Raw genomic sequence first — 25,739 nt, 5'->3', positions numbered from 1 at the left:
AAACGCATAGAGGGAATATACATTTCTTTGCACACAAGTTAGCTGGCTCAATGAGGGATCAGCATCCCAGCTGGTCTCTGTTACTATGGTGAAGCAGGGATTGTGTTAAACTTTCAATCGGCTTTTATATACAGTGGTCCCTCGGTTAACGAGCACAATTCATTCCAGAAGGTTGCTCGTAAACCGAAAAATAAGTTAACTGAAACCATTGTTTCAATGGGTTTTTGGGTAATTGGTTCCAGCTCACCAAAAATTACATACAAACGAAAAATAAATGCAGTAAAGTACACTTTCTTTGAGGTGTGCATGTAGAAGGCTCCTGGTTGATGATGATGGGAATTAGAATGGGGGTGGAGAAGGGAGAAGAGAAGGCATTGGGGTGGAAGAGAAGTCACCCCATGCCGCCATTTCACCCATAAAATTTTAGTTCACTTGGTGTAATTCAAGATGTATGTAGTGAAGTGGGTGAGGATTCTTAGCTGTCAGCCCAACGAGCAACTGATTTATTTGTTAATTCAGTCTTTGTTTCAGATTCCATTTATTAAAGATAACCACATTATATTATCTAGTTTCCTTTGCTTGCTCATGTCTGAGCCGATATACAGTACTGTATATTACTTCCGCTGAAGTTTACATCAGACAGATATTGCATTGTACAGTAAAAGGACAAATCTTCTACTCTGATCAATTATGAATAGTGTTAGGAGAATGCTGTGGACATGCTATTTGTTAGGTATCAAAAGTCATCATGTTTCAGTTGATAAATCAGTCTTTATTTTTGTCTGAAATAAAATTCTAATACAAGATAAAAATTTACATGGAGATATAATCAGTCCTGAAAAAAATCAACAAATAAAAAATATACATTTCTAACAAACTTTATTTTCTTACAGTAAAGGTCCCAGTTGTAAATAATCATATCCTTTACATTTATTATTTATACCTTACACCAAATTTTAAAGGTCAACCTGTACTGTCAGTAAAGATCAATTAATAAATTTATAATATTCCTGTATAATATTTGTATTTGCAAACATATTACAATTGTAGTTTAGGAAATAACCATGTCAAAGGACCACTCACTGAACTGATGTTGAGTTACAACTAAAGCAATACTAATAGAACATGTTTCAGATGATACAGCAATATTTCTGTTCAGCCAATATTGTTGACACGATTTCCCATCCTTACAGTTCTTACTTGCAATATACATATACCAAAGACAGGGTAATCTTTACTTAACTTTAGCATTCTATGTTACTGAAATAAATCTTCCTCTCTTACAATTATTAAAATAAATTGCATTAATTATTTTTTAGTGTGTAATGAGGGGTGTATTTCAACAAAGAAAAATACTACATGTAAAAAACCTGAAAGTAGGGAAATGTGAAGGGTTAATCCTACAATACAGTACCTTTTTATGACCAAGACTGCAGCTTGTGGGTTCAAGTACTGTACAGCTTTCACTAAGTCTACAAGGTTAGGACCCAGGCTATCTCCCCACCTCCCAAACTTTAGTAGCTGGTATTTTAATCTTTCATTGGAACAACAACCTCACAGGGAGATTTGGAAGCAAAGGTCAAAGGTTCAAGGATAACAATCATACTGACATTAGTAGTATCTGTATACACACCACAACCTGTTGCAGATCAGCCAGCTTGGATTCCTTGTGTCAAACCACTCAAATCCAGCCAACTATTGCTACCTTTTGGGGGAATGGGGCGTGTTAGACAAAATGAACCAACCCATCCGTACCAAGATTAGGTTATGTTGATTCTTTGCATCTTCAATAAAGTTTTGTGTTGTAATCAAATAGTCACCATTTAAAAAACAGCTCATAGAGAACTTAACAGATGATTTATTTTTGTTTTGTATTATACAGTAGTTATACTGTATTTGGGAACAATAAGTAAAAAAAAAAAAAAAATACCGGAAATTGACTGCATTTTATGCACTTTAAATAATGATTATTATATATGAGAAACATTGTTATTACTGACACCTACATAATTCCTAAGATCCTGGAACCATAACACTGGCGATGAAAAGGGTCTGTTAACCGAAAGTCTACTTTACAAAATAAATTATTTTTTGAAAGATATGAGCTCTCTATATATGAAATTTAAGAATAATGTAAAGATTAATTTTACTTTATTAAATGTTCGACATACTGCATGAGAGTAAATGAGGAGAAATTGGGCAATCAGGCAACTGACTTAGTGATTGCATGTGGTGGCGTGAATAACAAGTCTACTTGTCTTCACGTGAGTTTGAGAAGTAAGTTTGTGAGAGAATGATGACACACTGAAAGTTTATTTGTATACTTTATATTGTATTGAGTGTTAGAAAATAATGTAATAAGTTAGTGTACAGGCACCTGTATTTGCAGAAACTAATAATACAACCAAGCTAACACAAGTAGAGGTACAGTTGCCAGCAAAAGTCCTCCCAAAGCTCTGCTACACAGGGCTGTGGGAGAACTTTTGCTGGCAACTGCACATGCTATAATAAACATTAATGTCTCTGCAAAGGCTTTTGCATTTGTTGTTTCACATTGTAAGTAATTTTACATTTGCTTAATGGCCCAGTTTGAGGCAAACTATTATGTTCAGTGCCAGTTATCAAACTGGGTCATTTATGTAAATATAAAATTGATTGTAATGTGAAACAACAAATGCAAAAAGTCTTTGCATAGACATTAATATTTATTTCAGCATGTTTCCTGCCAAAACAGATCAGAGAAATAATAAGGGAAAGAGAGGCACTCAGGTCCCAACAGAAGCAAGCAGGGAGGTATTTGCTTAGTCTGGTAAAGCCTGGAATCCAAAATGGCTGACTTGCAACTGCTAAAGGTGCAGCTGCATACATGCTAGTGTGACATCACAACTGGTTAGATTCCTACTTGTATTGGTAACTTTTGCTTCCAAATCTCCCTTTTAGGGCAAAGATTGCAAAAGTGTTTACACTAATTATAAATGGAAATACCAGCCACTAATGTTAAGGAGTTCTCTGTATCATGACCCTAAAAACTTATTGAGTACATTACCCAAGTTGCCAAGTGAAGGGCATTAGGTTATAAAGAGACGAGGAGAAAGAACTAATGGAGGAGTGAGAATTATAATCTCTAATATTGTGTGTGCATGTACTGGTAACTAAAGAGGTATACAAAAATTGCATACATACATAAATCAATGTGTATGTGTAGACTTTCATTCATAGTACCAGGTATTATACCTTTGAAAGAAAGATTTAACTTGTTTAGTTTGAAAAAATTCAATTAAATTTCAAGAGCATTTCGACAAAACACCAAAAACTCAGCTGAAAATAATGGACACTTTCATAAATCATAAGGTGGAATTTTGGTACAGTACTTAAGAACTAGAGAAATTAATTAATGATTGCTCGTGAAATCCCCTTATCTGACAGGGCTGATAGTTGAGGAGTTTTCATGTTCTCAGACAAACCCCCTATAATCCCGGCCAAGATTACTCTGTTATACAGATCACCCTTATCTCTCCCATCACAGTGAGAGCCTCAGATGTGGGAGACTTGGTGCAACAATTGCTCCTAGCAGCTGTAGGTCTTATAAAGAGTTGTGTGTCCTCAATCAGGACAAAACCTACCATTTTCCAAATCAGTTCCAGCTGACTAATCATAGACCCCAGAGAAGCGAGAGGGTTTCCAAACTGTCTGGCTGTGGTCTTCACCAGTAAATGGGATTTCCAACTACAGTGTCCTAAAACCAGACAATTCTCACAACCATAGGCCAGCTATGACAAGAGGAAGGAAGTGGTGCTAACTAAGGCTCTAAGGATTAGACAAACATACAGTATATGTGTTAAGCCATCATTATCACAAGGTTTGGAGGTTAAGACCCCAACTTTCTTACTGTACTTTTGGTGTCATCCTGAAACAGTCAAGTAATTGAAGCCCTCACTGTCCCCACGGGTATACAGTGTAGTGCTCCTCACCTACACATCTCTTTTTCCTTTTCACTGAGCAGAACACAAGCTCCTTCTCAATTGTCTGAAGTTACTTGATATCAGTAGAAGGAATAGAACTGATCTGTACAAATTACTACAGTTTAGCAATAAAGTACTCAAATTAGACCTCAACATCCCACTGTAAAGTCACAAACTTCAAAATAACTGTTTTATTAATGATACATTAATGTAAAGTTATATTTCCACAATAATTTGTGTAACACTAGAGCCATGCTGAAACAGGTATGCATAATCAAATCATACAGTGACATCCTGTGCTTATGCACAAGCTCTCATCAAGAGCAATCTATCTGGGGGCGAGTCCTAGTCCTTGCAAATCAACAAACTGCAAAATACCTGGACTGAGAGATGGTGCATAAGAGGATTGGTCAGCAAGCACCATTATTAGGCTTAAGCCTTGTGTATGGGGGTTACCTCTAAGCTGAATAAAATCGTCTAGCATTAGCCAAATAAAATATTAAATGTTGCTTCCCCGTAGTGACGGGATTAACCCTGTCTGAGGACATGGACTACAAGACCCAGTAAGCATCATTGTATGGTATTACAAGAACCATTTTGAGCCGTAAGTGTATGGTAAATGGGTTATTTCCTTTAGTAAGTAAACTTTAGCTCATTAATGTCTAAAGGGGATTTCAATATTAAATTTAGAAATTTTAAATATTTCAAGACCAATAATGTCATTAACAATATAAAAGTTGAGTAAATTCATATTAAAGAAATACACAAGTTATGAAATACTCTCTTCTCTCTCAAGTTGCAAAATAATAATCTCTTCTCTTGAGTTCCTAAAGCATAATCTCAAGTTACTAAATTTGAATCTCTCTCTAAAGTTATTAAGTTATAATCTATCTCTCAAGTTACTAAATTATAATCTCTCTTTCTCAAGCAACTAAATCATACTCTATTACAAAGTCTAAAAACTGAAATACAGTATTAACCCCTAAGCTTCGGGTCACATCATATGACATGCACCTGTAGAGCTTCGGGTCATGTCATATGATGTTTTGATCTTTCGTGGACCTATTTGAAAAGTAGGTACAGTATTTATCTTTCATCCACTCACACAGGAGAGCCTCCCAGTCTCTTCTAAGCTTTTGTGATATAGGAATCTCTCCCTTGGACTTTACTCATTCCACCAAGTGTTTCTACCCCCTCCCCAAGCACATGTCTAGTACAGTATATCAATAAAACTATACAATTGAATACCACAAGTTTACAATTACTGTACTGTATATATTCTCACTTTCTCTTCTTTTAGACAATACTGTACAGTAACAGATACCTAAATTTAGTCCTTTACATAAATTCTGTGTACAATAATGTCTCCAAATCTTTGTCAAAAATATTCAGTAGTTAATTTAATTTTGTGGGAAAATGTAAACCAACACATAATTGGGAAAACATGACATGGGGCAGATCATAAGTGAAATCAATGTGAATTAAACCACTTGGTGAGTAAACTTGTAGTGTTCAACCATACAGCAGTGTAGTGTTAGGTGTCTCAACTGAGAAAGGGGGATTAGTAGCCAAGTGGAAAAAAAATTGAAATTAAATAAAACAAATGGTTATAAGGTGATGATAATGATAAAAATGTAAAAATTGTGCCTAGGGCAAAAGCTGGGAGTTGACAATTTTAAATTTTTAGTGAGAAGATTCTTAATTTCTCACATTGTCAGTAAAACCATTACAAATGACTTTAGTACATAATATTCCTAGACTAAGTAGACTGAACTGGAAATAATTTAAAATGATATCGACACAGAACAACTAACAGAAGACAGATTTCTACATTTGGTAATCGGAAGCAGAGGCAAGATGATATATATTGTAATAATCAAGTATACCAGGGAAGGAAAGCAAAGGGTAATACTTACAGTAATTAAGGAAAAGTAAATATATAAGAAACACCTTTATGGAAGCTGCATTTCAATGGCTATAAATATGGTCCACTCAAATGCCACTGAAGATGGCTGAAACCATAAAGTTAGTGAAGGTAGTCAGTATTATAGCATTTTCACGCTAAGGTGGCCCCTAAGCCACGTCCCTCGTCTATAGTTACAAATAGCTGATTAGTTCCCCCGAGCATTTTGCCTCCTCCCCGGACTGTGCATATATAAGCGTGTATTTATATCAACCTTTTATATTGAATAATTAAAATTTTCTAACACCCTCTCTGAAGTGCTAATGCCTTGAAATGATTTGCATTTTGATAATCCATATTTTTTACATTATTGTGAACACATTTAGTTTGAATTTTCTATGAACCAATCAGCTATTAGTATAGAAGAGGGGCATGACCTATGGGCCAGGTTAGAGTGGAAAGGGTATAGTCACTGAGCTGAAGGAAAGAGTACAGGCCAACAAGGCAAGACCCACAGGAGACAGTGACAGTCTACACTCAGATCAAACTGACATGAGGCAAGGGACAGTTAACTCCTAGAATAAGTCAATAATATGTAGCCAGTTATAAACCCAAAAGCCTAGAACAGACACTGAGGGGATGTATATCAGAGAAGGAGGATAACTGTTTGCTAAATTCAGATAATTGAGATACACCTGAGGTAGATGAAGGATAAACAGTGAATGATGTAAGATGAAGGAAAGAGATACAGGAGAGTAGGAAGAATAATTTAACACTTTCATATTTCACAAGCAGAAGTGTCAGACTAAAACACAACCACTCAGTTATTTTGTATGTGTATATACAGTACATCAAATTAAATCACAACTGCAAACTATTTATACTTACACGTGTGCGAGTCAGGCAGGTGTGCGTGAAACATATGTATTCCACTTACAGTCACTAAATTTTATGAAGACTATCATTATATGTATCTTCATCCTACATACTTTTCAGTATGATCTTACCTAACTCATAAATTTATGATAATCAAGATCTCTTCAAAAGTAATGGAGAACATGGGCAGACAAAGCAGTGACCAAGTGCAGAATTAGCCTGGTGTAAATTTGACAGACGGCTATGAAGCAAAGTGTTAATGCTGTTTAACTTGGTGATGTACACTAATGAAAACAGCAGGCAGAAAGTAGAAAAGAAGCTGGTAAACAATAAGCTTTTTGTATGTGTCCTATGGAGAGATGTAGAAATCAAGATTGTAAGAAAATTAACAGTAGCAACAAAAAGGATAGCCAGGAGAAACTTCAACTGTTCCTGGTGAAGCTAATAAAAGTAAACAAAAGGGACAAGACACTGAAGAAATCACACAAACTGGGAATGTGGTAGGAAATAATATCAGTTCATTAAACAACCATCAGTGCTGACTAATCTAAAAAGAAGGAAGGACATACCACAGAAATCTTACACAAAAGCAGAGGAATGTACCATAAGTTTGGCACATTTTACAACAACAGTATATAGGGATTGTTCACGTCATAAAGCCAAGCACTACTGAAGTTACACATTGATAAGACTGACAATATAATTTTTTGGTTTACTAATAAACCTTTAAAATTACATTTATAAATGATCACAGTATTTGTAATGGTATGGGGAGTCATCCTTCAATTAACACAAGTTATTATTAATTTCTCACTTGAAATATACAATCAAGCACCGTTCAACCATGCACTTTTGCAATGTGTACAATTACAATGCTGTACTGTACAGGTGTATATACTCAACATATACAAGTACAGTTAAAGTATAACAGCTGGTGTTTATGCAGCTGTGAAAAGTGAGGTGTTTGTTTTTTTGAGGGGCTTCTTATTATTCCAAATAGAACCCTAAAAATCACCAATTATTATTGTACAGTAAAGACTTTCCAGGATTAATTTGGACCTAAAATGTAATACTGTAACTTGTAAATACTGTATGAATATCAAACAAAAGATATTCAAGTACAATAAAAATAAAAAATAATAAAAAATACTAACATGCTATATACTGTACTGTACTGTACTTGCAAAAGTATAAGGTGAGGCTAATTAGAATATTAATAGTTTCTGGGCATTATAATCTTTCTCAATATGTTCTGGCACAGTGAATATGTAAACACACAACCTGAACTGTTGCACAATTACAGTAAAGTATTGTATTATTGAGGAACAATTACAGTAAGTCCTCATTTAACGTTGCCCCCAACAACATTGTTTCATTATAACGTCGCTACTCTTTAGATACCCATGATTTGGACAACGTCCCACTGGTTCGGTATAACGCCGTCACGGACTACTTTGTACGGCACATCACCCTCTCTGATCTTAGTACGCTACGCTCTCTTGCGGAGCGTAACAGTGTCCCCAGTCTTTGTTAGGCTTCCACTGCTTTCGTGCTTGTTTTAAGAAAGCATGTTTTAAGTGTTTTTGCTCTAAATATTGTACTGTAACCATTCAATATGCCTTCTAAGTGCCCATTAAGTGCTAGTGATGCTAGTGTAATGAAGAAGCAATGTAAGACCATTAGCCTTGCTATGAAAATGGAGGTTTTAAACCGTTTTGAGAAAGGTGAACGTGCGGTGGACATTGGTGTTGCTCTAGGTCTAACCCCCACAACAGGGAACACTATCCACCCATCGGCGAGTACAGTACAAAATTATTTAGTTTATTTATCTTTTTGGATGTATAATATATACTATTTTCTATAAAAATTACATAAATTTATGTATATGTAATGTATTTTATGGGCAAAGGGAGGCTGGGGAACGTAACTCCTGTATTTTATCTATTTCTTACGTGGAAAATTGACTCTGTTAACGTTGTTTCCGTTAACGTCGCAGTTTTCAGGAACGGAACCACAATTTTAAGCAAGGAGTTACTATAATGTATATTACAGGAGAAACAACCACAAACTCCCAAGAAATAACAATGAAGAAAATCATATGTTAATGTTATGCTTTTTATGTGCAGACAGCTCTAAGGTGTGAAACCCAACTTGCTTCTTTGTTTAGGTGTGGCGGGGAGGGGGGTAGTGGGTCATGGGAGAGTGATCTTATTAAAAAATATAAATATTCTTTACTGTTAATTAAAAATGTCTGTATGCTCTAAGCCCTAACAAAGTCAGCTTTCTGAGAGAGAGAGAGACACTCTCCCTCCCATTAATCTTTCTCTATATCTCCCTTCTTCTCCTGGTAAGCATAGTGAACCGTTGTGTCAATTACATAATGGTAAAAATGATAGCTCAGTTGATTCTTCTACATGGGAACTAGTGTGTGGGTGGTTGTTGTTGTACCTCCCAAACTTTTATACTGTTAAAACTATTTTGGATGGAATTAAGTGAATATCTGAACAATATTTTGGAATCTAGAATGTACTGGAAATCATTTATTTCCCATAGGCACTAGTTTAGAATTCATGCAAATGAGGTGGGATTTACCATTTACAGCACATACTAGTATATATTTTCAAAACTGTACAAGTTCCAAATAGTCCACTTCATATCTACTTACTACAGTATTTACACTACTGTAAATACTGTAAAAAAATTGAGTACTGTACAGTATTTCCTTTGTCACCATAAAACAATATTCAGCATTTAGATGTGTCTTGTGTTTGTATTATCTTTATAGCCCCTTTTTTTATATTTTATTATTTTTTTATTAAATATTTAATGTTTAGTATTACTGTATATATGATTACATTGATTTTTTGTGATAAAGACAAGCAGCACAAAAATTTGGAGGAATCTTGCCACAGTTACATGCGAGAACTAACTTTTCATATTTGATGTTAATAAAATTGAAAGGCACTGTGCAAAGTTGGCAGAATGCAAAGATGCATTCAAATGCACAGTACGGTACTTGATTGTATATACAGACTGTTACAGAGACTGTATACCATCATTTACAACTCTCAATGTGCTCCTGACCACTTCCAATACACCATTGTAAACATATTATGAACAAAAGGAGAATCAATGTAATAAATCTTGTAAAAGTCTCCTACACTATATTTTTTTTTAATTTACAACATTCATACTGCACTGTGTACTACAAATTTCACTTGTGAACATTAAATATGAAAAAAGAAGCAATGCCTTTACTTACTAAATGCGGGAAGAAAACAAATAAAAATAATAAAAAGTACGGTATACTGTATATAAAACCAGCAAATTAAGAACACTTGAACTAATCAGGGGAAAGCATGCTATTATAAGATGTAAAGGTCTGAGGATTAAAAGAGTATCTAAGTTACTTAAAGTGAGCAATAGTTTAATTGGTCAGAACTTCTGTTGAGTAACTAATCCAACTCCTATTCAATATTCATGATGATATATACATACTAGGAAAACAACATTCAACAAGATGCTAAAACAACAAGGCCTCTGATAATAACATGAAACAGTTATCCCTTGATTATTTAACGTTAAACAAAGAGGAAGTTTTTCCAATGTCATAGAATGCTAAAGTTTTGTTCAAACCTGTAGTTAGTCTTCTGGGTTTTCTTAACATTAGTGTATCTGAAAGAGAAATGGGGATGAAAACATGCAGTTCAAGACTCAACTGACCTTACTATATTGTGGATAGGTGTCTTACTACACCATCAACCTCACGACAACACTTGGGTTGGGATCTGCAAATTCTGATCACAGATTTTGATGCTTCTTGATCTGTCATGTCAACATTATGAATTAAGTCTGTAAAATATTTTCTTGTAATGCATTACTGTAAATTAAGTATAAAAATATTTTACTGATTATTAATTCTGCAATAAAAGTATGAAGGATACTAAGGTTTTGCCATTAATAGTTACATATTACCAGTAAATAAATACAGTATTCTTAAGAGTGCATTATTTTTAAATAAATAAAAAGTAATTTCACCCAAAAAGCCGAGATAAAACTCCTACACTCGCATCCTTCATTAACTAATAATGATTAAACTGTTAACCTTTTAAAATCATCAACAGTATGTAAGCTAAATATGAGCATAAAATTAGCTAAAATTCCTTTACAGTACAATATGGTTTTTGTAAACATGCAGTACACACAAGCAGAGTACAAAATACACTACTGTATACAGTACATGAAAGACACTGTGAACACAAAAGACATCTTTAGTTGATAATTTTTTTTATGAAGTTTGTTACGACTAGAGTATTAATCTGAGGTTATGTTCTTGAGGCAGGATAGCAAGTCTACTTGTTATCTAATCAATACAGTATCATATTAACAGACACTTAAAAGGATTATGCCAGACCTGATCTTTCATCCCTTTCTTATTTTATATATATATATATATATATATATATATATATATATATATATATATATATATATATATATATATATATATATATATATATATATATATATATATATATATATATATATATATATATATACACCATACTGCATTTAAAAAACTTTTAAGTCACTACTTGATTTTTTGACAGTACAGTTATAATTAATAATAATCACACATTTAATATACTGTACTGTAATTGTTTTAAAGTTACAATTTATGAATAATTCTACTTATATTAACAGTAGCTATAGTAAATTTATGCATTAAAATACTGTACAGCACATCATCAATACAATAGGTTGATGAGGAGCTTTGGTTCAACACTCAAGACCCATACAACCTAACAGGTATACCTATTCCAAGAAAAGAGAATAACAGCAGGACATGATTATATTAATGCTAAATTCACCATCCTCATTATAGTGAATAAATCCTCATAATATTTATACAATTAAATTGAGATTACTACTGTATGCTATAATGTACATTACTTTTAATTTTTTAGGTTAAATCGATCCAACCAACATACTGTATGGTGTACTGTATTCAAGATCAATACACTTAATTGTATTTTAATATACTGTAGTATTACTGTGTCCCTTAACTTTTCAAAACTCACATCACATGTTTAGTCCATAAGAACATGTGGCATTTTTTTGTAATCATACAATACACTTGAAACCTATATGCGGTATGAATATTATTTAAATACTGTACTGTAGCTACTGCAAGGTATACCTTACAACATATCAAGGTAAGGCACTGTCTTTATAATTTGGAAGGGTTTGCATCTTCTATCCCGATTAATACAGAAAATATACTGACATATGAAAGAGAACATCAACAGTAAAGTTAACCTTGAAATTGAGGTAGATATTGAAATGAGATACTACCATCAGATGATAAGTCCAAAATCCTATTTTCAAATAGGACAAAGTCATCAAATAAGCTTTTGTACTGCTATCAAACCCATCCAATTCAGAATGCCTTTGACAATTGTTACCAGGTATTGTGAAGAGTAAATCTTTATGCCCTATGAGGCATCGCAGGACACCAAGTTTCTTGGTTGTGTGTTTGTCTGTCCAAACATCATGCTGACAGCCACCACTTTGTGTGAACTGCCCAACAACAACTGATAAACTTGTACTAAAAGAGAACTTTAGATGTACAAGGTGCATTTCATTTTGAACTTGACTTTAGTATACAACCTAATCCAGGTCACAGTCACACTAGAAGGTGCAGGACAAGACACACTGGACACCAGTGTTTTCTGAACATATTTCTAGTTTAAATATAAATCTCACAAGTAACAAGTCTTCATATTGACAAAATTAAAACATTTCAGGTGTTAAACACCATCAAGTCAGTCCATGTTTTCAATTTCACATTTTTTTTACATTGGTCAAGAATATTTGTTTGTCAAATCTTTTGTTTTTATTTACAAATTCAAGTTCAGTTAAGAGTATGCCTAATAAACTTGATAATTAATTACCTACTAGGCCAAGGGAGGTCCATACTTATGTTGGGATCAGTAGATAATAGATCACAAACATACCACAACAACCTTTCACTACATCACTACAGTATATGATAATTAATCACCGAGTGAAGTCACTTATTGTCTTCATGTACAGGTATCATTATACTGTATTTAGAGTCAGAAAGTCTCATGACTACTAAGCACACAATTCTTGGATGTACAAGTATCAGATACAGTATACTGTACTGTAATTACTTTAAAGAAAGTCGTCGCTGGGATAACCTTCGTTGGGGCTTCTGTATTACAGGTTTAATTTTGTTCAACCTGTGTGAAAAAATAAAAATAAAAATATTAATATCTGTTTATAAAGATTACGCTTACTGTACTAGACATAAATACAAATCTCCATGTACTGTACCAATACTTCACTATACTGTACTGTACCAACTTGAATATTCACCTATGTAAAGTATACATACTTTCATTACTTTCTCTCTCCATTACCATTATGTACAAGTACTTGATGCAATAACAATTTTACCGTCACATTGCCATACCTCCATAACTGCCTCATCTTTCAGTGTTTACTCATGTAACTTAAAATCTACATCTTTAGAAATCCATCTCACTAGCTACCTTGCAATTCATTAGCCATTTAAAATCAGTGGGCCAATAATCTACTGTACTGTACTTGCAAACATTATCTCAGGAAAACTTAGTGCCATGATGTAAAATGGGAATACCACAGTAGGACTCATCTGTGATTACAGCTAAGCAGCTAAAAGATAATGAATGACAGACCCTGAATCCATCCACTTTGTGCCATGTAGGAAAAAGCTTGATACAGAGAATAAAAGCCACTACAATATTTCTATCCATCAACACAAGCTGTAGCACACTGAACACATTACCTTGTGTTCTTTTTGAAAACTTCTTTTCTGTTCCTGAGACTCATAGGTGTTTTTTGGAAGAAACGATTATCATCCGCACTTTGCAAGCTAGGAGATTTTAATGCACGTGGTGTAGACCAATTTGTCCAGTCCAAAACAAAGTCGTTTTTCTCTGTGCAACCTGTAATACATGGATATCTTATTCTCATAAAAACTATACAAAATTAAAATGTTACTGGACAGAATCTAGTACATGTACACTCCCTCAAAAAGTATGGTATATACTGTACAGTACTGTACCATTAATTTTTCTGTCTTTACAATTTTAAACACTGGACGAAATGCCTTGATATATTCTCCAATGCACTGGCATATGTTGGTATGCCTACTCCCCAACACTTGACTGTACAGTACAGTACAGTATTCAAATAAACATAACATATGTATTTATAAAATATCTGCAAGAATAAAACTTAAATTACTGATCATTTTTAAATCCTAGCAGTTCGCTGTATGAAAGTGTTACCAGATACTGTACTTGGATCCACATAGTATATACTGGTGTACAGTACTGTACAGTATACCAATACCTTTGGTCAACTGTACCAACTGCTCCAAAATTAATGGCTCAAAAAACAAGAACCAAACTGACCCTATGGGTAAAGACACTTTTTGAGGGGGCTGTACAATTACTTAGAGCTACTGTATATAATAGAAAAATTACAATATTCTCAACTTGTCTTTCACTATTTTGTACTATGGCAACATCCACGAAAAAAAGGGAAACATGTCAGAGGCCTTGGTATAATATATCCTATATACAGTACACACCACAGACAGGAACTCCCCTTTAGTGCTTGCTACCTGATCATAGATGCAAATCCACATTAGAATATGGATTTCTAGTGTTTCACAATTTATACACTATGACATCCCTTTGATGTAGTACTGTACTGTATGAGCAAATGTCTCAGTGGTAGAGTATCAATGTAACAAGCTATGGATCCTAGTGTCAATTCCTGTCCATACGTGGAAGACTGGGTTCCCTTCATGCACACCCAATAATAAAATCACCTCAGGTAAACTTTCAGGTGTGGTTGCCAAACAACCCTACACTGGAAATCCTGTAAAGGGGTAAATAACTCGCTAGTTGCTGAATGGTAAGAATTAAGGGGTCAGCAACAAATTGGCCACTTTGATTCACAGCAGAAAAAGGCATAAATATATGAGACAGGTGAAATTAAATGAAATAACAAAGCTTCAAGTCAGTGAACATCAACAGAGGTAAAGATAGACTGTATACTAAAACACTCAGGATGAAGATGGCGATAGTATAAACAAGGATGGGTTTTAATAAATTTACTGCCACCTTTTGTTTTATCTCACCTTGGCTAGGTAGCCGTTCTGTGGGATACCTGCGATGAGGCGTATTACCGGTAGCTGCTATGTCAAGGGCATGACGACCTGAGCGTGTCACAGGTGGACTGAGGTAGGTGGCTCCACCACTCGGGTTGCTGCTGGCACTGCTACTGTTACTTATACTGCTTTCACCTGATGTATGACGACGTCGCCTCTTTGTTGTACAGGCCTTTAATTGCCTTTCAATGGGTACAAGGAAACATTTACTTATTGCTGTTATTATATTTTGTTATTTATATTTTTTAACAAGACCTAACCTACCTACGTATTTCATGAAATGGGCTCAAACTATCTTAGGTTAGGTTTGTTAGGTGGGGTTTTCTTGTGTTAGATCAGGTTAGGTTGGGTTAGACTAGAAACCCATTTCATGAACAAGGCAAAATGATTGCTCAGTTCATGAACTAGGCAATTTCATAAATAAGGCACAACATACTGTACATACTAGTATCCCCCAATTTACAATTATACTGTATCCGATAATTCACATTAATGTTCGTTAGGTTTTAACACCCTCTCACAATTTACATTATGCAAATTCCACGTTAGCGATAGCCTTCAGGAGGCTAAACTCTCTGACACAGTGCAGAAACTGCTTTTCCATCCTCTGCGCAGCGTAACCAACCTGCGTGTCACTTCACAGCCACCCAGCATACTACAGTTCTGCTCTTCCAAAGTGATCGCACCTGCCCTTACTCTTTTTTTTTTTTAATTGGGAATAGCCCACCCTGGCACAGGTCATCGACCCACAACAGGGTCCAGGGGGCAAAAAAATAAGAGTAAAATTAAATTAAAAATAGAAAAGAAAAAGATTACCGGGTAATTTAATCTACAACATAAAGATACCCAAAAACCAGCCTTTTGAAGTGAGACAGATTGTATGAGTATGGAAACACAGAAGAAGGCAGAGCATTCCACAGTTTGGCTGTGTGAGGAAAGAAAGATGTACTATAACGGGTTATTTTAGTGTGACCAACAGCCACAGAGAAACGGTGGGCACCGTGGGCAAGATGAGTGTTACGAGCCCACGGCCTTGCTGGCGGTACACAGGATGCCAAATCCACCGAACATTGCCCGTTAAAGTACCTGTAAAAGAGAGAGAGTGAAGCAACATTGTGGTGGCCTTTGATTCCACCGTATCTAACAGTTGGACAGAAGAAGAGCCACCCCAGATATGAGAGCAGTACTCCCAAGTTAGGACGAATGAATCCCTTATAAACTTGAAGCAACTGCTCAGGAGTGAAGTAGCTCCGGCATCTGTACAGCATTCCCAACTTTCGGGAGGCAGCTTTAGCAATGTTATGGATGTGTGGCTTCCATGACATACTAGAGGAAATGGTGAGGTCTAGCATATCTATTTTAGAATTTGACAGAATGATTGCATCCTGAAATGTGATTGGTGGGAGATCATCTAATTTGGAAAGTGCTAATGGTAAATACTGTGTTTTATTACTATTGAATTTAACCAAGTTTCTATCTCCCCATTCGGAGATGCTGCACAGATCCGCAATGATAGATGAAATGATATCAGCTCTAGTTTGAGAATTAAGGGGAAGGGGAAAAAATGTGAAGAAGAGTAAAGAGTAGAATCATCAGTGTAAGAATGGACAGAATTAGTCGTAGTGTGAAGTAAATCATTGATAAAAAGAAGGAAGAGAGCAGGTGAAAGAACAGAACCCTGTGAGACACCACTATTGGTAAAGAAAGAGCGAAAGATCGATCCCTCGACAACAACTGCAATGAATTGGTTCTAAAGGAAACAAGAAATTAGAGAACAAAGTTGGGGAGAGAAACCATAAGAGGGAAGTTTAGAAAGCAAAGACTTGTGCCATACCCTGTCAAATGCCTTGGAGATGTCGAGGGCCACGACGAAAGTTCTCCATAATCCTTAAGAGAGGATGACCAAAGATGGGTGCAGTAGGAGAGCAGATCACCAGTAGATCTCGCCTGGTGAAAGCCATACTGGTGATCCGACAAAAGAGAAAGGTATTCAAGGTGACGGAGGAAATGAGAGTTAAGATAGTTTCGAAAATCTTAGAGAGGGATGAAGTTAGGGCCATGGGGCGATAGTTAGAGGGATTGGTATGGTCACCTTTATTCGGGATGGGCTGAACCGATGCATGCTTTCAAGAAGAAGGAAAAGTTTGGGTTTTGAGGCAAAGGCAAAAGAGGCGAGCAAGAACGGGCTAGAATTTCAGCACACTCCCTCAGAACACGAGGGGATATTCTGTCCGGTCCATGCGCCTTACTCACATCCAACCTGGATAACACATCAGCAACCCTACGAGTGGCGATTATAGTAGTGCATACAGTAGGTTCAGTAGGAGGAGCAGGAGTAGGAGGGATAGAGTTGGAATCACCTAAGGTGGAGTTAGAGGAGAGTAAGGAGCCAAAGAGATTGGTTTTATCAGGGAGAGAGTTGGCTATATAATTATCAGGTCGGAAGAGAGGAGGAAAACAGGGAGTGCAGAAGTTATTACAGATGATTTTGGCTGAGGACCAGAAAGATTTACAAGAAGAAGAAGAAGAAGAAGAAGAATTAGTCAGGTCAGCGGTCTTTCTTTTTATAAAATTCCACTTGGCCCTATGAAGAATAACCTTACAACGATTCCTAGAAGTAATGAAAGAGGAGTGGATAATAGAAGAAGGAGATAGTTTCACAACCTGATATGCCTTATCTCTCTCCCTGCATGCAAGAGAACAGGAGCGATCAGACCATGATTGTAAAGTGAAAGTTTTGGTAGAAGATGGAATAAATGCACTCATACCAACCTGTACAGTATATCCCCAGCAATGTTGTCAGCACATACCGAGGCATCCCAAGTGGAAAATCAACATTCATCCCAAGAAAGTCGGAGAAGAATCCTCACAAGGATTGCCAGTTTGTCTTCCGATAGTGCCATAGTTGGCATTTAGAGGGGGGTGGGGGAGGTGGTCATGCCCAGTTTGATTTAATAGAAATAAGATTGTGATCAGAAGACCCTAAGGGGGCAGAAATTGAGTATAAATAGTGTGAGGGGTTAGAGGTAAACCAAAGACCAAGAATGTTAGTAAGTTGATCGTGTCGATCTGGGACACGTGTAGGGTGTTTAATTATTTGTTCCAGATCATTCATCGTTATTGGTGAGAAGAAAACACTATCGTTCAGATTTTGCTCTGTTTTGGTGACTGAAGTGATTAATAAATTTGGAAATGGCTAGCAAGCTTCCTGCTGAATCTTCCACCTCTGGGAAAGCCAAGGTTTCGAGGAAGACCGTGTCTCTGGAGATGAAGTTAGACATTGTTAAGCGGCAGGCTTTTTGTTATTATTGTAATGTGAGGTGTTGTTTAATTTTGTTGTATTTATTGAATTAGTGTAGGAAAGCTTTTTCTGTGATACAGGTCTGTCAGAAAGGCCAGGAACATATCCCATGTTAACCAATATGCATTAGCTAATTTGATTTACGTAAAGGTTTCCAGGAACATAACCCTATCATAAATTGGGGGATACCTGTACTGTTTTGTATGTTCTGTACAGTACAGTCAGTACAGTACAGTATATATAATGTGATTCTAAAATCATATATGTTTTGGTAAAGATAAAGTAGCTCTGGCTGCTCTTGTTTATCAATTAACTTATGACAATGAAGCATATACGTACCAAAATAATCACTAAGTAGAATTCAGTTCAAGGTGCAATTTTCTATTCCTAATACAGTGTACTGTACAATGAACTTATCTCTACATTAATTTCTGCAGTACCTTTTTTATGATTTTTTCCACCCTCAACATCCGGGATGTTTCATTGGTATGTTTTATAGACAGGAATGTTTTATCGATGATTATATAATATGATAACTACTATTTTTGGTTTGCTTAGGTTGGTTCATTCCTGGATCTTGGTGAACAATTCCAGCAGTTATCCTACCCCTTGCAACCCACCACCCCAATTACCAGTACCGTATTTAAGAAAAGAAAACATTGAGCACCCTAATCTACCTGACCTAAATACTGTACAGTTATCATCTTCTAATAAAAAAAAATATAAAATCCTGCTTTAGAAAGAAATCCAGAACTGCCAGATGTAAACAAAGGATCGATGGCCTCAGAGTTCAGATACCCCAGCTGTAAATGAGTGTCCAGTACAGGAAAATTTTAAAAATTATATTATGAAAACCTATTTCCTCGTCAACTTTTTGGTCTTTTCGTGAAAGAAGAATGCATTTATCTTCTCTAGAAAAATGTCTTCAAAGTTGCTGGTTGAGACACACCACCGTCATAAAGCATTACTGTACCACCACATGCAAACTAGTGACCCTATAAAACTGCAAGTAAGGGCTGTATCCACTTGGCTGCTGCATCCCAAACACTGTAGTAAATTTTTGAACAAGGCCATGATCTTAAACAACACCTTTAATACAAATGATTATAGATTCAGAATCCCATTTACTTTACCTAACTCATACACTATTAACAAATGAACTTTATATGGATCACCTAAAGATCTGTGGCCCAAATTATTTCACCTGGTGATTAAATACCATATGCTACCTGATGAGGCTAGTTTACGTTAGGTTGACATTAGGTGAAATAAGCCAAGGGAACAAATCTTCAGATGATCCGAACACCTTTTTAAAAGTACAAATACAATACTGTACAGTGCTCTAAGACTCACCAGTTCTTCTCTAATTTCTCCATCTCACTCTGCCTTTTGACCTTCTTGTGTATGTTAACAGCATCAACATGTTGAATGCGGTACACCAAATATATCAGATACTCATCTTCTGGACTTTCATTCTTGTTCCCTGTTCCAGATATTGTCCATCGCTGAAAATCTGGGTTGTACGATTGGAACATAAAATATGCCTGAATATGGCTGAGCAATGCCTCCGTTAGTATTCGAACAGAGTATTTGCCACCAGAACCATTCCTTGGGATGGATGATCTTGATAACCTGGCAACAGCCACCATGCCTGAGTAATTCTTCTGCTTCAGGCCACACCACTGTTCCTCCATGACCCTCAGGTTCCTGGTGTCTGGTGTGTTGAAGACATGTGTGATAGGATATCCAAAGGTGTCTCCACAAGTCTTAGTTTTGATGCTATTTGAAGTAGGCGATTTGGCCTCAAGACAGCTAACTTTGGTAGTAGTGACAGAAAACTCGGCAACATGATTGCCTAAAGTACGGAGTTGAGTGATGATGGAATTGCATTTAGTTGTCAAACGTATGACAGCTTCATCAAAATCAGAGGCTCGGTCTACATCTACCAAGAGAGCAGAATCATAGCTGAAGCCACGCTTACATGGCTCTAAACACAGTGACTCAAACACTCGTCGTTCACTCATCTTGCCGACAGTCATGTGCACTTATTAAATTTTCACACTAAGAGTTTCAATTCATTTATCCCCTAGCCTAAAAATATAACCTATACTGTACCCAAACAATGCATATACTCTACTTCACACATCACTTCAATATCCACACATATAACTAGCCAAACATACAGTATTTCAATCAACACATACAGTTAAACTTTATCAGCCAGTCCCAGCCTTTACACTTGCCACACTACAGGCACAATTAGCTCAAAATACAAACCTTATAAACTCAAATAGATTCATCACCCAAAATATCTCTCCACAGCAATTACCCACACAATCATCACAATTACTGAGTTAATTATAAGGTCATACAGTAGCCTAAATATATACCATTAAATCATTCAAACACTCTACTTTACATGTACTGTACTGTCATTCACTTTAATCCCTAAATTTGGCAACAAAATCAGAACATATATCTATAAAGTATTATATTATAAGGTTATTGTATATCATTCACGAACCTCAAATAATAACACATACATTAACTCTCAACTCATCTGGTACACAGGTAAAATATATTTTCAGCTTATCTTCCACACACCATGAGATATTTGAACAAGTCTACAAAAAAAAGGTATTAATCTTCCCTTTCACTACGCCTTCTAATTGCTTATGTGCTTCTAACCTATTAATTTCACGTTAGTCAAGTCAGATTTCTGAACTTTCGACTATCATCCCAGAATATCTATCTACGCTTACACAGGTATTACCGCATTTGTCTAATAACCTATAATCTAAAGCACATACTAACTTCCATTAACAATCATACACAAATTTTTCCGTCCACTATCTCAGTTGTTCACAAAATAATACAGATGGCAACACCCACCCATGCAAGACAACCAACCCACTTGACACACTTGCTAACTCTCTCCTCCCTCACTAACCCAACACTCACTCACTACTCACTCCAGTCTACACTCAAACTCACTACACATCTCTCGTTAAGGGAAGGCTAAGGGTACTTATTTCTCTCTTGTCTGTTGCGTAATCCACCACTGATACGAACTGCAAAGATTGGAAAACAAATCATTAATGATTCATTCTTAAAATGGATTTATAATCAAATAAGAGACAGCAAACACCTGGAAACTTGTTAAACACTGAGAAACATTAGCATGAAGTACCACAACTGAGCCAAGTAAGAGTGGGTAAGCAGAAGCCATGAGTACGATTATATAAATACATATGACACGTTTTTTTTCAAAGTTTTACTGTTACTGTTTAAAAAGTAACCCGTAAAATGAACTGGATATTTACCTGTAATATAATAACACTTGGATGAATGCACTATTGTTAGCGTATATACGGAAAATCGGGACCAGTGCGTAGTACACACACTTCTCGACTCCAGCCGTTCTACACTGAGGCGCAGTTGGCTTGGCAACTAGTTTCATGTGCGCACACTACGGGAGGTGGGGGAGGGATGCTTGGGTCCTGGGGACTCGGGAGTCGGGAATGGAAGAGGTCGGGGTGTTGCTGGGGTACTTGGCAGGGAAGGAGTATTGTTGGGGTCCAGAGGAGAGAAATGTTGGGGGGGTGTTACCAGGGTCGGGTTTGCAGGGGAATGTTACTGGGGTCCTTATAAGGGGGGGTTGGTGGATTTTATCAAGGTGTGTTACCTGGGTTCAGAGAAAGACATGGGAGATGTGTTATTTGCGCCCTGGAGAGGAAACAACATGTTGCCTAGGGAGTAAAGTAGGGGGGAAGGGAAAAGGAAGTGGAGAGGAGTGTTGAAGGAGGTCGGAGGTTGATGGGGGTAATGGGAGAAGAACTGTGAGGGGGAGAGGGAAGGGGGTACATTAGGGGGGAGGCAGGGTTACATAACTGGGTGGACCAGCAGCTCGTTTTGCTATGGCGCCGATCCACGTATCGTACTCTCACCCAAGCTCTTGTATGTGGACTTATATCACCTGAAATAGCACATTCTTTGCTAATTTTATACTTATATTATAATGAAGTAAAATTGCCATCTCTTATCGATTGGAGGAATATGTACCACAGCTTTACACGCTGAAGGGGATACGTGAGTTCAATAACTATAAAATGTGGATTGATAGATAGATAGATATTGTTAAATCATCATACAAGTTCACATAAATTCTCCATGTACAGTACTGTACATAAACAGGTTTACAAACTAATGAATAATGTACTGTACCCACAAGCAGTGCAGGTAAACAGGCAATGTAAAGTAAAGACAGGGCAGGTATACAAGCAATGTACATACACACACAGTGAAAGTGTAAAAACAATCGTACACGTAAACCAAGTGTAGCTCAAGACAGCTGCTAGAGTTATTTCCGGTTTAGTCGTTTCAAAATGTCAGTGAGTTCAGTGACTATAACAACCATTGACATTTATTTCTGTTTGAACTTTTCCTGTATCGGGAATGTTTTACGTATTTTCCACAATGAAAACTTCAAACATGAATATTGTGGAGATAGTTAGATAATAGATAAATGCAGGTTCAGTGGTTCAGCAAGTATAGTCAGTACAGGAATGCAGTATATACAAACAAGTTGATTTAACCAAGGTCAGCCTAAGGGAATATAAATTTATTGCTTGAATAGGATATACTGTATAATATTTGTGTCGTTATAGTCCTAATTTATTAATTCCGACCCAGAGAGAAGAAGCGAGAAAACAGTGAAAGAAAAAAACAAGAGAAACAAAGAAAGAGGGATAACAGGGGAGAGAGTGAATACATAAATGGAGAGAGATAAAAACAAAAATGATATTATAAAAGAGAAACAGAAGAATGGATCGCCTTTCTGCCATGTAAAAAGAAGCATGAAATAAATATTTCCTTTGGCTAGTCTTATTATACTCTTTGGCATTTTTGTATTCACTTGCAATTAATATATTTGTACATTTGTTTGTTATTCCATGTGTGTGTGTGTGCGTTAAAACAAGACTTAAATCACTTGTACATTGTTACGACCCTCCTTTCACCGCTTACCCAGCTTCCTCCGCTGGTTACCAGCAGCCAGGTCATTTATACAGAAGCAGTAGATATCACTGTTATATATGTGTGTTTATATGCTGCCTTTATTGATTATATATACATTATATATTATGTTACTTCTTGCCAAAGTTACAATGTGTTTAGGCCTGTGTAATCACGAATGTGTTCGGCACGTGGTACATAATAGCAGCAATAAATGCCGGGAGTAAGACTCAGCATGTGGTTTCTCATTCTCCCATTAAATCATGTAAGATACTACAATCACAAGTGTCTTTCTTTTATCCTCTTCACCACTGATCGGCTCGTTAGCCGCTTGGGCGATCGGTCACGTCTCTGTTACCACTGGCTGTCCCGCCAGCCTCTGGTAATTTTCCGACGATCGGTATCAGTGTACAGACAAACAATAGGCAGCTATATTCACACCAGGTCACAGAAACACGCTTGTGAACTGTATTCTTCTTTAATAAGCACTAATTCTTCACAGCTGGACTTCTCACTTCGAATATATAGTCAGCACACTACCAGTGTACAATTCCTTAGTCTTTTTACTTTTATGTTGCTCACAACAATTCCACAATACTTGCACAACACTTATCTTCAGTTGTCCTACTAGGGTTGCACTTCACCCTCTGGGCAGAAATGCTGCCACTTATATACCTCATCAGACGATGCTAGAGCGCCCTAGCACCACCTAGGTCCTTTTCGCATTTAGTCTCAATGCAGTTTCTTCATCCCGTTGGGACATATAATACGCCTCCTTTCCGTTGGTACATCCCAGGTGCATCCTCTTACACTTTGGGACATTGAATCTTAGCAGCCATTTCTTTAACCATTCATGAAGCTCGCAGAGATCTTTCTGCAGTTCTTCACAGTCTGTTTGGTTCTTAATTTCCCTAAATAGCTTGGCATCGTCCGCAGTCATTTGTATGCAGGAGTGTACAGCTTCTGGCATGTTCAGGTCAATGTTCTGAATATGCGTAATCCACTGCAGGAAATCTCGGATCGAGAAATCCCGATTTGCACGCCCGAGCCGAGCTAAAATCCTAGGCGCAACTCTACCGTTCTGAATTCAGGCCTAACGGTTTATGTAGCAGATATAGCAGACCTTTGCATTCAAGTTATGAGGTTACAGCTTGGTGGACAGTAGTTATTACCCCAAGATAAGAGGTGTGGTTGCCACACGGGGTGAACGGTGCCTTGCATACCCGTCTGGAAGTGGTGAAGACTGATTGTCAGTAGTGTTGCCAGAGAGAGGCACTTACCAAAAAGTGTAGTCGTAGTACAGTGAAGGAGGATCCAGCTGTTACTGGGAAGGCCTTCAGACATTGCAGCTGGAAGACCAAGATCTGCCACCAGTGGTCTAGTGGATGAGCCAGTGCTCAGTGCGACCAGCATGGGAAACGATCTCTGTAGCAAGTCCTACGACTAAAAACTACTGGGCTCAGTGGGATACTCTTCGGCTGAAGGATGGTCTTCTGCAGCGCCAGTGGGTGACTACCAATGGCCTCAACAGGTACTTGCAGACAATAGTTCCTCGGAAGATGAGGTCAGAGATCCTGAGAGAGATGCACAACAATCCAGCCAGTGGACTTCTGAGAGTGAAGAAGATCCCGAGTCGCCTGCGGCAAAGGTTTTACTGGGTTGACATGTGTAAGCCGTTCATGCGATGTCTGCTGTGCCAAGAAGGGACCAAAGCTACACATGCACACCCCACTGCAGTTGCACCATGCAGGTGCACCAATGGAGAGGGTCGCAGTGGATATTGCAGGGCCTCTGCCACTCACTGCAGATGGGAATAGGTGCATCTGTGTGGCCATGGATTACTTCACTAAATGGCCGGAAGCATATGCCAGCCCAAATCAGAAAGCCACGACTGTTGCAAAGGTGCTGGTTGACCATTTCTTCTGCCAGTTTTGTGTGCCACACGAGTTGCACTCGGACCAGGGCAGAAACTTAGAGTCAGCTGTGTTCACCGAGTGCTGTAAACCAAGCATCGGCAACCCGCAGCCTGTGGGCCACGTGCGGCCCACAGAGTGATTGAGAAATTCTATTTTATGTGGTCTGCAGATCAAGTAGATGCAGTCATATATATATATATATATATATATATATATATATATATATATATATATATATATATATATATATATATATATATATATATATATATATATATATATATATATATATATATATATTTTACGGGGAATAGCCCACCCGGGCACTGGTCATCGACCAACATCGGGGCCTAGGGGGTGAAAAATTAAATTAAAAATATAATAGAAAAAGATTATATTAATCTACACTACACCACGAAGATGCCGGATAACCAGCTTTTTAAAGTGAGACAGATTGTATGAGTGTGGAAACACAGAAGAAGGCAAAGCATTTGGTCACATTCCCTGTGACCAGTTTTTT

At 37.0% G+C, this 25,739-nt stretch overlaps 1 protein-coding gene across 2 annotated transcripts; it reads right to left on the bottom strand.

Annotated features, from left to right (window-relative positions):
* Nucleotides 1-751: 751 nt before the first annotated feature.
* Nucleotides 752-22,082, bottom strand: LOC121853436. Of its 2 annotated transcripts, none has more exons than XM_042347574.1 (5): nucleotides 21,614-22,082; nucleotides 19,644-21,361; nucleotides 14,960-15,171; nucleotides 13,595-13,745; nucleotides 752-13,007 (listed from the first exon to the last, which is right to left on the bottom strand). In XM_042347574.1, exons 2-5 carry the CDS (start codon nucleotides 20,327-20,329, stop codon nucleotides 12,935-12,937), a joined length of 1,122 nt encoding a protein of 373 aa, XP_042203508.1. In that variant the 5' UTR covers nucleotides 20,330-21,361; nucleotides 21,614-22,082; the 3' UTR covers nucleotides 752-12,934. The 2 variants fall into 2 exon arrangements, with proteins under 2 accessions (XP_042203508.1, XP_042203499.1); XM_042347565.1 differs by having other exon boundaries at nucleotides 13,595-13,754; nucleotides 21,614-22,077.
* Between the last annotated feature and the right edge of the window lie 3,657 nt (nucleotides 22,083-25,739).

This window comes from Homarus americanus, unplaced genomic scaffold (genome assembly GCF_018991925.1).
Source record: "Homarus americanus isolate GMGI-L3 unplaced genomic scaffold, GMGI_Hamer_2.0 scaffold50564, whole genome shotgun sequence".
In the NCBI taxonomy this organism is placed as follows: domain Eukaryota; kingdom Metazoa; phylum Arthropoda; class Malacostraca; order Decapoda; family Nephropidae; genus Homarus; species Homarus americanus.
The sequence above is the reverse complement of the archived record's forward strand: the minus strand, read 5'-3'. Positions and strand labels throughout refer to the sequence as shown.